The sequence below is a fragment of the Gekko japonicus genome, unplaced genomic scaffold (genome assembly GCF_001447785.1).
Source record: "Gekko japonicus isolate JY-2015 unplaced genomic scaffold, Gekko_japonicus_V1.1 scaffold1152, whole genome shotgun sequence".
Taxonomy (NCBI): Eukaryota; Metazoa; Chordata; class Lepidosauria; order Squamata; family Gekkonidae; genus Gekko; species Gekko japonicus.
Window position 1 is genome coordinate 202,808 of NW_015160872.1, and position 12,667 is coordinate 215,474.

A 12,667-nucleotide genomic window follows, 5' to 3' on the forward strand; every position below is an offset into this window, starting at 1 on the left:
GAATAAAACTTGGTCTTAAAGGTGCCATTGGACTGTTTTGGATGGGGGGTGAGGGGGGCCAGGGGGAGCTCTGCAACTCACCTGGCTGCTTCTTGCTCTGACTGAGGGCTGCTGGGAGCAGGGGGTGGGGCTTGTTGCACGTGCCCGCCCCCTGGGCTCTTTACTGCCGGAGCTCCGCTCCTGTGCGCTCCTGCAGGAAATGACCCCTGGGGTTATCCCCCCATCCCAATCTGCCCCACCTAAATTTTTGGACAGAAACCTTTTTCAGTTTAAGATGAAACTTAGGATCCGCATGCAGAGATATCATTTTACCTTTGTAGATCTGACTTGGCCTATCTTGGCTCCTGCCCTGCCCTGTATGGCCCAGGCTAGCCTGATCTTGTCAGATCTCAGAAGCTAAGCTCAGTCAGCCCTGGCTAGTACTTGGGTGGGAGAGGAAGTCCAGGGCTGATAGAAGCAGGTAATGGCAAACCGCCTCTGTTCCTATCTTGTCTTGAAAACCCTATATGGTGTTGCCACAAGGGGCCTGGGATGTGATGGCACTTTCCACCATGTTGGCCCCTAGAGGGGGGCAAGGAAATTCGTGTTCCAGGTTTCTGTACTCTATTATGGTCACATTATCTGTAAAACAAAAGGGCATGTTGGATGCCAGAAGTAACATATCTCTCCTAAACAGGGCTTTTTTGTAGAAAAAGCCCAGCAGGAACTCATTAGCATATTAGGCCACACCCCTGACAGCGCACCTCATTTGCATATTAGGCCACACCCTATGTTACCAGACGTGTGGTCATCCAGCCACACCCACCTTTTGCTTCTTATTCTCTTTACCTTGTTTGTTGTCAAAACCCAGGGCTTTTTGCATGTTAGGCCACACACCCCTAATTGTAGCCAATCCGAATGAGTTTCTGCTGTTGGGTGTGGCCTATTATGCTAATGAGTTCCTGCTGGGCGTGGCCAACTTGGGAGCCAGCCGGAACTCCGTTCCTGTGCGTTCCTGCCCAAAAATAGCCCTGCTCCTAAACACACCAAAAGAGCCATTGCATATAGTCAGGCTTTACGCTACACAGCCTCATCTATTCTAGTCCTACAGACGGGGATTCCCACCTGAGAGATTTACAACAGACCTTTCGGAACTCAAGTATCCGCCTGATGAAGTCAGGAAACAGATTAATAAAGCCAGAACGGTACCCAAAGAAAACCTGTTCCAAGACAAGCCCCCAAGAAGACAATAACAGAATACCCCTTGTGGTCACATATAACTCTGAACTCAAAACAGTTCAATGGATCATCAACGACTTACAACCTCTACTGGACAATGACAGGTCTCTTTCACAAATACTGGGAGGTAAACCTTTTCTTGCGCACAGACAGCCCCCCCAATCTCAAACAACTCCTCATCCACAATACTGCAGCATCTAATTTGAACATGGACATTGGTACCAGAGCTTGCAATAAACCCAGATGCCAATTTTGCTGCCACATACACCCTGCCAACACAGTCACTGGACCCAAGCACACCATCTGAGGTGCATTCACTTGCTCATCTTCTAACATTGTATATGCCATTAAATGCCAGCATTGCCCTTCGGCTTTCTACAAAGGACAAACACGGAAAACCCTATGCCAAAGGATAAATGGACACAAATCTGACATCTGGAATCACAAGACTGAGAAACCTGTAGGGGAACACTTCAACCTTCCAGGGCATTCAATGGCTGACCTCAAAGTAGCTATTTTATTGCAAAGGAACTTCAGGAACAGAATGGAAAGGGAAATAGATGAATGACAAATTATTGCAACACTCGGAACAAACACCCTGCCAGGACTTAACAGGGATATTGGTTTCTCATCCCATTACATATGCTAACTCATTCAGTCTTCACATACGTATTCTCACCAAGTAGGGCTATACATCCCCTATATTTTGATGCTTTTCTCTTTCTTTCTTTCTTTCTTTCTTTCTTTCTTTCTTTCTTTCTTTCTTTCTTTCTTTCTTTCTTTCTTTCTTTCTTTCTTTCTTTCTTTCTTTCTCTTTCTGTCTGTCTGTCTGTCTGTCTGTCTGTCTGTCTAATAGTATATTATAATAGTGATTGTAATGCAATATCTCGTTGATCTCTGACATAACACTGCACCCCAGGAAAAAGGATTCTGTCAGTTAACTCCAAGTTTTAGTGAAACAAAATGTTATTACTACTCTTAACAATATAAATGTAATTGAAGATGTAATGTAATTTGGGATGGTAGATTTAAAAGTAGTTCTTTGTTTTGGGGGCAAGGAAAAATACTCTGCACAGCCAAGATGCTGTCAAGTTTGCCTCCATGCTATACAGGAGATGGAATGGGGTGTGTGTGTCTAAGGATGAGATTCTCACAAATTAGGACACATCAATCTCCAGTTCTAACATATTTAGTACCTATGTTGCCCCCCTGAACCGAAACTGATGATAACCAGAAACCGAGTGTGTCATTCTTTTAATCTGTTTAAAAATATATTTTCACTATTTTGCATGCTAGTTTAACAACCCACCCCTATATATACAACTATGATATCTAATTCCATTTCATCGTCTGACGAAGTGTGCCTGCACACGAAAGCTCGCATCTTGAATAAAAATATGTTGGTTTTAAAGGTGCCACTGGACTCTAACGTTGTTGTATATATCTCCTTTGTTGGTCTCATGACCCACTCTTTGGTCCTCCAATTATTATTATTATTTTTTTATTTTTATTTTTATTTATTAATCACCCTATCCTGGCTTACACCAGCTCTGGGTGGTGTACAAAAGGCAAAATGCCATAAAACGAAATATAAATTTTAAAATATCCATATACAATGAATAATAAGCTGCCAACCTCCATAATAAAGCAGAGTACCTTCTAGCGGTAAAAATCATGGAGTGTATGAGCTCAGGCATAGCGTTATAATTGCATTTTATATTTAGGTACTGTTCTGTATTAAAGAGATATAATATTGGAGTGTGGAATATTGCTCTCACAACTGGAGCACATCTTTCTTTTTTTCCTTAATGAAGGAAACAGGGCACACTTTTTACCTTGAATAAAATTCAGTTGTGTTGCCAAGGGTTGGATAAAATGACTTGGGGGACCCATCTGTGACCTGCAGGCCTTTGAGTGTCCATTTCTGGTCAAAGAGGAGGAACAGCTGTTGTGCGGAGTAGTGTCACATGTACAAACAAGAACGAACCTGACGCACGAACGTCACTCACCTATGTCCCCTTGTGCATTAAGGTCAAATTCCAAGTATTTCTCTGCAAAAGAGAGCAGATTGACATCAGAATGCAAAGGCTGCCCTGCTGGGCCACACACGGCACCTGTCTAGTCTGGCATTCTGCATGGAACAGTGGCCCGCTAAATGCCCCTGGGATGCTCAAAAGCAGAGTGTGATGGAGGCATCCATTCCCCTGCAGGGTGTCCAGAGCATCTGGTACTTTACAGCATCTAAACACAGAGGTTCCATTCTTATCTATCCAAAAGCTGTTGCTACACCTGCCCTCCCTGGGTTTGTCTAATCCTTTCAAAATATAACCCATTGATGCGAGGGGCATTCTGGGCCCGATTAAGTTGTGCCAAGGCCCTAAGCTGGGGTTGCCAACCTTTTCTTTAATGAGAAGTGCATCTGCACAATGAACTCCAAGCTACACACACCCTCCCTCATGCTACCAAGTTTTGTTCTGTCCTAGAAACAGAAAAGGGAAGAGGAAGAGCCCCAGAAATGAAGCTATCGGCTACGAAGCACAGAGAACAATCCTATGGAATAAAAGCATTAAAAAACTCCTAGAGTAGACCTTTTCACAGTCTTTTTCTGGGTCTTCAGGGGATGCAACCAGCTACTCTGTAGCAGCTAGCAAGCCACCTAGGGTTACCAGGCTGAGCCTGGCAACCAGTAGGAGGGTTGGGTAGGTTGGGACATACGCTGATGTGACATCGCCCAATCCCCTGCTGGTGGCCAGGGGCGACCTGGCAACCCTAGGCACTTGTAGGGTTGACAGGCCTCCGCTGAACAGCAGATCCCCTGCTCTGGGGCTCCTCCCCTGGTGTCAATCAGCTGGCTGGCAGGGGACTTACTGACAGCAAAAGGAGGCGTAGGCCTACATTGCCAGCAATGTCGGGATGCCGTGGTATTTGGGCAAAAACTCTACAGTAAAAATAGGGTCGCCGGAACCCTGGTGGAGGTGAGGGTCCTCTACTGCCAGGCCCTGCCCCCCAGCCACTGATCAGTTGACTGGCGGGTAGGATTGCCACCTCTCTGATGGGGGCGGGGGTCCCCCCACCCCAAAGAGCCCTGCAGTACCTGACGTGTCCAGTGCGATTACATCACCTGGAGGTGATCTCACCATGCCAGGCATGTTTCACGGGGACGCTCTAGCATTTGGCTGAAAACTCTATGGTGACCTTGCACGACATGCCCAGTGCAATGATGCCACTTCCAGGTGACGTCATCATGACACTGTGGTTTTTGGGCAAAAACTCTACAGTAGAAGCTGGTTTTACCATAGAGTTTTTACCCAAATACCAGAGTGTCACCTGGAAAATGCTGGCATGATGACACTGCTACCTATGCGACACCGGCGAGGTGGCCTGGCCCTTTCTCTTTCTCCTGGTAACTCTCTCCCCATCCCCCGCCAGTTGTCAGGAGAGACCTGGCAAACCTAAGTAAAAATGACTTCTACCATAGAGCTTTTACTCAAATACCAGAGTGTACCCTCATTGCCGGCGATGTGATGACAACAAACTTGCAGTCCACAGCAGAAGTGACAGTGCTGGCAACACTGGCCTAGGCCTCTCTTTGCTCCCGGTAAGTCCCCCCTGCTGGTTCCCAGGGAGTACCTGGCAACTCTTGACACCTGAGACTCCAGTCGAGGTGCTGGGGCTTGGCTCTGTTTGCTTGTGTGACCACCAGTGTTCCCTCTAAGCTGAGTTAGTGTGAGCTAGCTCATAGTTTTTTAGCTTCCAGCTCACACCTTTTTGCCTTTGCTCAGGAAGGGATGGCTCCAGAGCAAGCTAATTTATGCAGTCGCCAAGTCACTCGCTCACAGCTTTAATGCCGGCAGCTCACAAAGCAGAATTTCTGCTCACAAGACCCCACAGCTTAGAGGGAACATTGGTGACCACCCAGTGCAGTGGCTCCCTGGAAAGTTTCTGTGTAAGTTAAATTGCCCATCCATCTCTGACTGCCTGTTGGAGACCCCTAGCCGTAAGTCGTAAGCTATGTCACGTTTAAGAGGCCCCAAAGCATCATGGGGGAAAAGTTAAACTAGAAATTTAGGCTTATTTGTTTGTTTATTTTTACTTAGAAGCCAGGATGTGGTATATAGTCGTGTCTCTGGTGATCTCAGAAGCTAAGCAGGGTCGGTACTTGGAAGGGAGACTGCCATGGAAGACTCTGCAGAGGAAGTCGATGGCAAACCCACCTCTGCTTCTCACTTGCCCTGAATGATCCTTGCTGGGTGTTTGTGATAAATCAGCTGCGACTTGATGGCACCTATACACATTTAGAGGCACTCATAATCTGAGGGGCCCACTGGCTCTGGTGGCATCACAACATCTTTAAAAAGACAGACTCAATTTTCATTGAGCTCAAAGGAGAAAACTAATTCCCTTCTCACACAGTGTCCAGTCCTTCATCGATGCCACTCACTTTTAAACATTTCTAATTTTTCTCCAAGGTCTTCATCCATGCTGTACTTGGGGTCATCCAAGAATTCCTATAAAAGACAGGAGAAACCCCTGATATAGTTAGAGGATCAGACTAGGACCCGAGGGAGCTGAGTTCAGATTCCCGCTCTGCCACGGAAGCTCACTGGGTGACCTTGGGCCTCACTCCCTGTCTCCGCCTCACCTTCTTTGCAGAGTTGTTGTGAGGATGAAATGGGAAGGAAGAACCGTGTATACTGTATAATGACTGTTTTTATGCTGTTTTAACCTGTTTTATGTATTGGCATGTGCCCTATTTGTGAGCCGCCCTGAGTCCGCTTGTGGGGAGGGCGGGCTATAAATTAAAATAATAAATAAATAAACCACCCTGAGTAGCTGGGAAGAGGGAGGGAGGACAGGATAAAAATGTACAGGATGGACGGATAGATAGGTCAGACAATAGCTAAGGGAGGGTGGAAGCCATATGCTGCCGATTTCATACCTGTATTCAGGGACATCATAAAAGAATGCTGTTAACGGCATCCTAAGTAATTACTCCCTTGAATGGGTTTAGTAGGGTGTAATTCTGTTTAGGATGACATTGTAAGTCACTTCGAACAGAAGATCACATTTTTTTCATTCTTAATTATTGTGCCTAGAATAGGGGTTCCTAAACATGGTGTCCATTGGCGACGTTCTGACTGCCAAAACCTTTCCTGGTGACTGCTAAGTGGTTTTAGACGGGATGGCCCATTGGCCTGATCCAACATTGGCTTCTCTTATGTTCTTATGAAAGTGGGTAGGGCCAGGTGGGGCTTTTGCCCAGTAAAGCTTCTGATTGGCCAGCGAAGATTTGACTGGCTGAGCAGAAATCTAGAGCTGTTGTGATGGCAGCAGCTGCCACCACAGCACAAGGATCTTCACTGTACAATTGAAGGTAAGCAGCAGTAGCCATTTTGTGGCTGGCTCTGGCTTCTCTGACAGCCATTTTGTGGCCGCCATTTTGTGACTGTGCCCACGACCCTGTGTCAGAATTCCAAATGTGCCCGCAGGCTCAAAAAGTTGGGGACCCCCAGCCTAGAATATTAGGATCATAGAATCATAGAGTTGGAAGGTACCTCCAAGGTCAAATGGGCATGGAGAAAAATTGCTTCCTGACCCCAAAGTCAGGAAGACTGTATTAATTCAATGATCAGTTAATTTCCAATGAGGAATGACCTTTCCCAATAATACCTTAGAGATGTGAAGGCCTGGAAAAAAAACCCGAAAAATTCAGAAAAAAACCCGTTTTTTCCAGTTTTTTTCCTGAAGCCTTTTTTGTTTTTTTCCGAAAAATTGGAAAAATTGCAAAAAGAAAAGAAAAGAAAAAAATTGATTATGGAACATTTTATTTTAACATGATGAATAAAATATTTTAAGATCAGGTGTTCAAATATTTTCCAAATCATTTCATATATATATATATATATATGTGTGTGTGTGTGTGTGTGTGTGTGTGTGTGTGTGTGTGGTATCAAATTGATGTAATTTCTGTGCACTGAGGACAAGCAAGTCCTAGGTTACAAACTGAACTCTCCAATGCAAGAACAAGATGCATTTCTTCCTTTAGGAGGTGCGATTGTCAGAAGAAAATAAAAAGGTTCAGTTTTGTTTTTGCATGTGGGTGGGTATTCTGTTTGTAATAATTGTTTGGATACACTATATTTTTAATATGCTAGTTGTGATAATTTCATGCCAAGTAAAAATGTCCATAGTCATATTTTATGTTCCTAAAGTAACAGAATGACTTTCAAACTAGAAAAGACAAAAGAAATGCTAATGTAGCATTTTTTTCAATTTTTCCGAAAATTTCCATTTCCCCCCGAAAAAAACCGGGTTTTTTTCCGAGCTTCAAAATTTCCGGAAATTTTACATCTCTAACCTTACCTCTACTATGAATTTGTTAGTGGACACTTTGCTGTGCTGGCAGATAGGGTTGCTACCCTCCAGGTGGTGGCTGACAATCTCCCAATATTACAACTGATCTCCAGGCAACAGACATCAATTCACCTTGAGAAAATGGCTGCTTTGGAAGGTGGACTCTATGGTATTCTACCCCAGTGAAGCCCCTCTCCTCCCCAAACACATCACCCTCAGGCTCCACGCCCCAAATCTCCAGTTATTTCCCAAAATGGAGATGGCAACCCTACAGTGGAAGAGCATATGCTTTCTATGTGCAATTCTCCTGGCATCTCCACCTAAAGGATTTCAGTCAGCTGGTGTTGGGACAAGGCTGTTCTCTGTCTAAAATCCTGAAGAGCTGTGGCGAGTCAGAGGAGACAATACCAAACAGGATGGACCAGTGGTATGACTTGGTAGAAACCACAGGTGCATTTGTCGTATTGATATCTTCAATCAGTGGCGATCGGTGGAGTTTGGGGCACGCATGTTTGTCCATCTTCATCACACAAGACTTCTTGTCACTGTGGTGACAATTCAAGTGCTAGCCAATCAGTGCTGTCCACAGCAGTAGAAAAGAGCATGAGTCCAGTAGCATCTTAAAGCCTAACAAAATTTGTGTCAGGGGATGAGCTTTCATGAATCACTGTTCACTTTTTCAGATACAGCTAGCATGTGAGTCCATCTGTTCTTATACCTTGGAGAGTGGAGTGATTTCAGATGCTGAATGACATTAGCAGGCAAATGACAATAGCAGGTGAATGACAATAGCAGGCATGATTGGATTAGGTGTGATACGCAGAGGGGTAGTAGGCATGGAGAAATCAGCACTGGTAATGAGACAGGAAACCTAGGTCTTGATTCAGTCCAGGAGAATGCACTGTCTTGAGCTTTAGTATCCGTTGCAGTTCAGCGGCCTCTATTTCTAATCTCCCTTTGAAATTCCTTTGTAAGAGAACTGCTATTCTTAGGTCAGCAACTGAATGTCCTGTCCTGGAAGGTTAAAATAGACTCTTGCTCTTTTCTACTGCTACAGACAGACTAACATGGCTACCCATCTTGATCTATCATGGTAGTGGTGTCCATAGTTGGCTTCTTTTGCAAACCCCTCCTTTTTTTTTTTTTTAAGAATGCGACTCTGGAGGAAAAAATGGTTTGTTTGGACCAAATGCAGCAAGAATTCCTCAAAATCAGCCCCAGTTATCTAGTTTTTATGTTTGCCTTCACTCCTCCTTACCTTATTGAGAGAGTCGAGGAACTCTTCCTGCTGGGCCTTCAGCACCCCAAAAGCCTTTCCTCCTGGCAGATGGAGAAAATAATAATAATAATGGGTATGCTGGGACACCCCCTCCCCCCCCCTCCCTGTTCCCCTAACATGATTGCATTCCTCTGGAGGGTCCTAGTTTCTGAATTTCCTCTTTGCAAATGCAGTTTCCTGTCCAGGGCTTCAGTTCTGTAGCATGTGTTACATTGGGTGCTGTTCAGCTAAACCAAAGAGGAAGTAGATAAAATTTCCCTGACTCTGAGCTTTTCTGCCTAATGAGGAAAATGGACAGACAGTTAGCTACTGGAATGAGGGGGTGGGGCTGGGCCAATGGAAGGGGCATTTGTGAATAGGGTTGCTAGGTCCCCCCTGGCCACTGGAGGGGCACAGGAGGGTAGGGTGGACAGAACCCGGTTGAGAAACTCCTGGAGATTTGGAGGTGGAGCCTGGGGAGGACCTCAGTGGGGGACAGTGCCATAGAGTCCACCCTCCAAAGCATCCGTTTTCTCTAGGGGGACTGATCTCTGGTGATGAGCTGTAATTCTGGGGGATCCCCAGACCCCTCCTGGAGGCTGGCATCCCTGTTTGTGATGTGAAGCATGACTTGGGAGAACGGCACCGGGCTGAGGTACCTGAAAACAGACGCATAATTGGAGTCCTAGTCATGATTTGCGGTGTGGGGGAAAGTTGAAGACAATGCGAAAAGGAGGAATGGAAACTACAGCTTGTCTTTGGAATTTACCCATTTGACCGAAAAAAGGCAGACTTCGGTAGGTAGATTGGTAGATCGATATCTCAAATTGGAACAATGGGGTAAACATGACAGAGTTCATCTTTCAGAAAGAAATCCTTTCATATATGGCAAGAGAAACGGTCCTCGCATCTAAGAAAGACTGTATTTCTTCCTCCCCACCTAGGGATGCCAGCCTCCAGGCAGGACCTGGGGATCTTCCAGAATTACAGCTCCAGACTACAGAGCTCAGTTCCCCTAAAGAAAATGGATGCTTTGGAGGGTGGACTGTACTCCACTGAGGTCCCTGTCCTCCCCTGGCTCCACCCCAAAATCTCCAGGAGTTTCCCAACCTGGATCTGGCAACCCTAGCCCTCCACCCCCCGCTGGTAGCTGGGGGGGGGGGCACCTGGCAACCCTAACTCCACCCGACTCGCATTGTTTGCAGTCATCTCCAGGTGGGTCCCAATTGGGACTGGATTGCTTATCTAGTTGGGGAGGAAAGCTACCGACCGCCAAAATGTCCCCTTAAAGATGCACATCTGAAAAACTCACAACAGGAGAAAGAGATGAGGAAGGTACGTTGGGGAAGGGGACTGGGGCCTTTCTTCTCCTATCTCTGCCTTAATTATAAACTCGCTAGGGTAACAGTGAAGTTATAAGTTAGGTTTGGGGGGGGGTCTTCCACAGACCCTGGGCTGGGTTGGGTAGGGATCAGAAAGCAGGCAGTGACTCCTGAGGTTTAAAAATGCAGTTGCTCACTCCCCTCTTCTAACAATGCAGTCCTAAGCAAAGTCACACTCTTCCACGTCTATTGAAGCAATCGGTCTTAGACTTCTGTAACTTCATTTAGGATTGCACTGTAATTTATTTACATTTCTGCACATTCAAAATAGCTCTTTTTAACAGGCAAAGAAAACTACCCAGCCCAAAAGCTTGCCTGTATTTTTTTTTTCCATTGGGCAATTCACTTAATCTTGTAGTCTAACCTACCTCACGGGGTTGTTGTGAGGAGAAAATTGCACAACTCCCATTGATGGCCCCCGCAAGTTACCCTGTTTAGCTGCCCATAACATCATTGTTGTTAAGAACATCTCTATTACAGTCTGTCTCCTTACACCTTTTTTCTCCCTCAGATAGAAGGTAGAGACAGTATCCCTGTCAGGACACTTTACTGGTCCCATTTGCTACTATTAAGGTGTATAACCAAACAGCCAGGTACCTTGTGGATTCATCGGTCCTCCTTTCTTCTAGTTGTCCCCAGATTCCTGATGGCTGTATGTACTTCAGCCGGGGCACTGCTGACTGATTTCCCTCCTTTAAGCTGGGTTCTTTTCTCTCTCTCTGAATATATGTAGGGGGTTGCTACTTCCTCTTTTGTTCTGAGAAATGGCCGTTCACTGACACTTTACCATGTGGAGAAGAAGAGTAACGTTTTGAGCGGCCCAGAGATGTGGGAGGAAGTCATTTTCCTGCTCGGCAGCCAGCGAAGTAGCAGTTCTGCGCCGAGCAACAAAGAGGAACCTGGAGGGACTCCAGAAAGGCCTTGCTTAGGATAAGGTGCTTCCTTTATACTGCTTCAGATTTTGACTCTCTCTCAAGTTGCCTCTGCTAGTTACATATATTATAAACAGCTCTTCAGGAAGTGGCTTGGGAGAAGGAACCATGTAAGATATGACCTGGGGATCTCCTGGAATTACAGGTCATCTCCAGACTACAGAGATCAGTTCCCTTGGAGAAAATGGATACTTTGGAAGGGGGACTCTGTGGCATTGTACCCCACTGAGGTCCCCGTCCGCCACAGGCTCTGTCCTTAAATCTCCAGAAACCCACCCTCTCATCCTCTGCCAGTGACCAGGGATAGGGTTGCCAAGTCTATCTTCGCCGGGAGTGGGGGGCTCCTGGCCGGCGTCTTGTGCGCGCGCTCTTTTTGCGTGCGCACACCGCACACACGTCACCCGGAAGTGACGGGAGGATGCCAGGTACGCTGGGGGTGGGGCCACGGCCATACAAGGGAAAACCATAGTTTTCCCCTGTATGGCCGTGGCCCCGCCCCCAGCTTGCCTGGCGTGCCCGCGACACTTCCGGGTGATGCGCACGTCGGGGTGGAGTTCCCCCCAGGGCCCGATCCGGCGCCGCCGGGGAATGGGCCTCTGGAGCAGGGGTTTCCCCACCCCCCCGGGGGGACTTGGGATCCCTAACCAGGGAGGACCTGACAACCCGATTGGCAACTTTTGATACCATCAAAGTATCCTTATGGATCACTTTTGGGGTTGGGATTAAGAAGCACTATTCTATGGCGTTTTCAGTCCTACCTCAACGGTAGGCTTCAGAGTGGGGGGCTGGAGGGACTGCTGCTTCACCCCTTTACCTCTGGCCTACTGGTCCTGCAAAATTCAACGTTGCCCCTGTTCCTTATCTGGTATTGCTTTTTATCATGTATGTAAAACTGCTGGGAGAGATCATCGAGAGATTTGGGCTATGTAATATAGGTTTCTCTTAGTTGCTACGTAGTGGCTGAGTGGTAGATACTTTTTATTGAGCTGTAGTACTAGATATACTCCTGGGGAAGGTGGGGTTAGCTGAGGCCTGATTCCAAGATGGCTGCCTGGCTGAGGTTTTGTATGCTTCCATTCAAGTGACATCATAGCCGCTGCAGCATTTCATGGCAACGCTCTAGTTTTGGGGCAAAACTCTATGGTTTGAGCCTGTCAGCTATGCTGCCATGAGGGTGCTGTATGTTGCTAATTGCTGTGCATTCCTTTCCAGGCGCTTAATTGCTTCTTTGCTGTAACACATATCTCTCAAGGCCACTGGAGGAGTTGGTGCGTCTAGGTTTCGTGGGAAGCGTCTTACGTTCCCAGCTTCTGCAGCCGTTAGAAATCGACCAAATGCCCGCGCGCGGGAGCCCATATAATTGGGCGCTACGTGGGGGGGGGGTTGCATACGAAAGCCCTATATCATATTATGAACATAGGTAACCCGCCATTCCTAACAGTGTTCATGTTACTGCATCTATAGCTTTTCAATAAAAGTAAAACCTTCCTAGAAGCGTGTACTTCGTTGTTTTGCTGTGGATC

At 46.5% G+C, this 12,667-nt stretch overlaps 1 protein-coding gene across 2 annotated transcripts in view; it reads right to left on the reverse strand.

The window, feature by feature from the left end:
* AIF1 (allograft inflammatory factor 1) overlaps positions 1–10,953 on the reverse strand; it is a 16,804-nt gene extending 5,851 nt beyond the window's left edge. The window contains exons 1-4 of one of the 2 annotated variants that reach the window (XM_015422445.1): positions 10,810–10,953; positions 8,831–8,892; positions 5,660–5,726; positions 3,228–3,269 (exon numbers count right to left, since the gene is read on the reverse strand). In XM_015422445.1, coding sequence (XP_015277931.1) covers positions 3,228–3,269; positions 5,660–5,726; positions 8,831–8,892; positions 10,810–10,822 — 184 coding nt within the window. In that variant the 5' untranslated portion in view covers positions 10,823–10,953. The remainder of the gene's footprint in view (positions 1–3,227; positions 3,270–5,659; positions 5,727–8,830; positions 8,893–10,809) is intronic. The other variant, XM_015422452.1, reaches the window with a different exon arrangement.
* Positions 10,954–12,667: the final 1,714 nt, after the last annotated feature.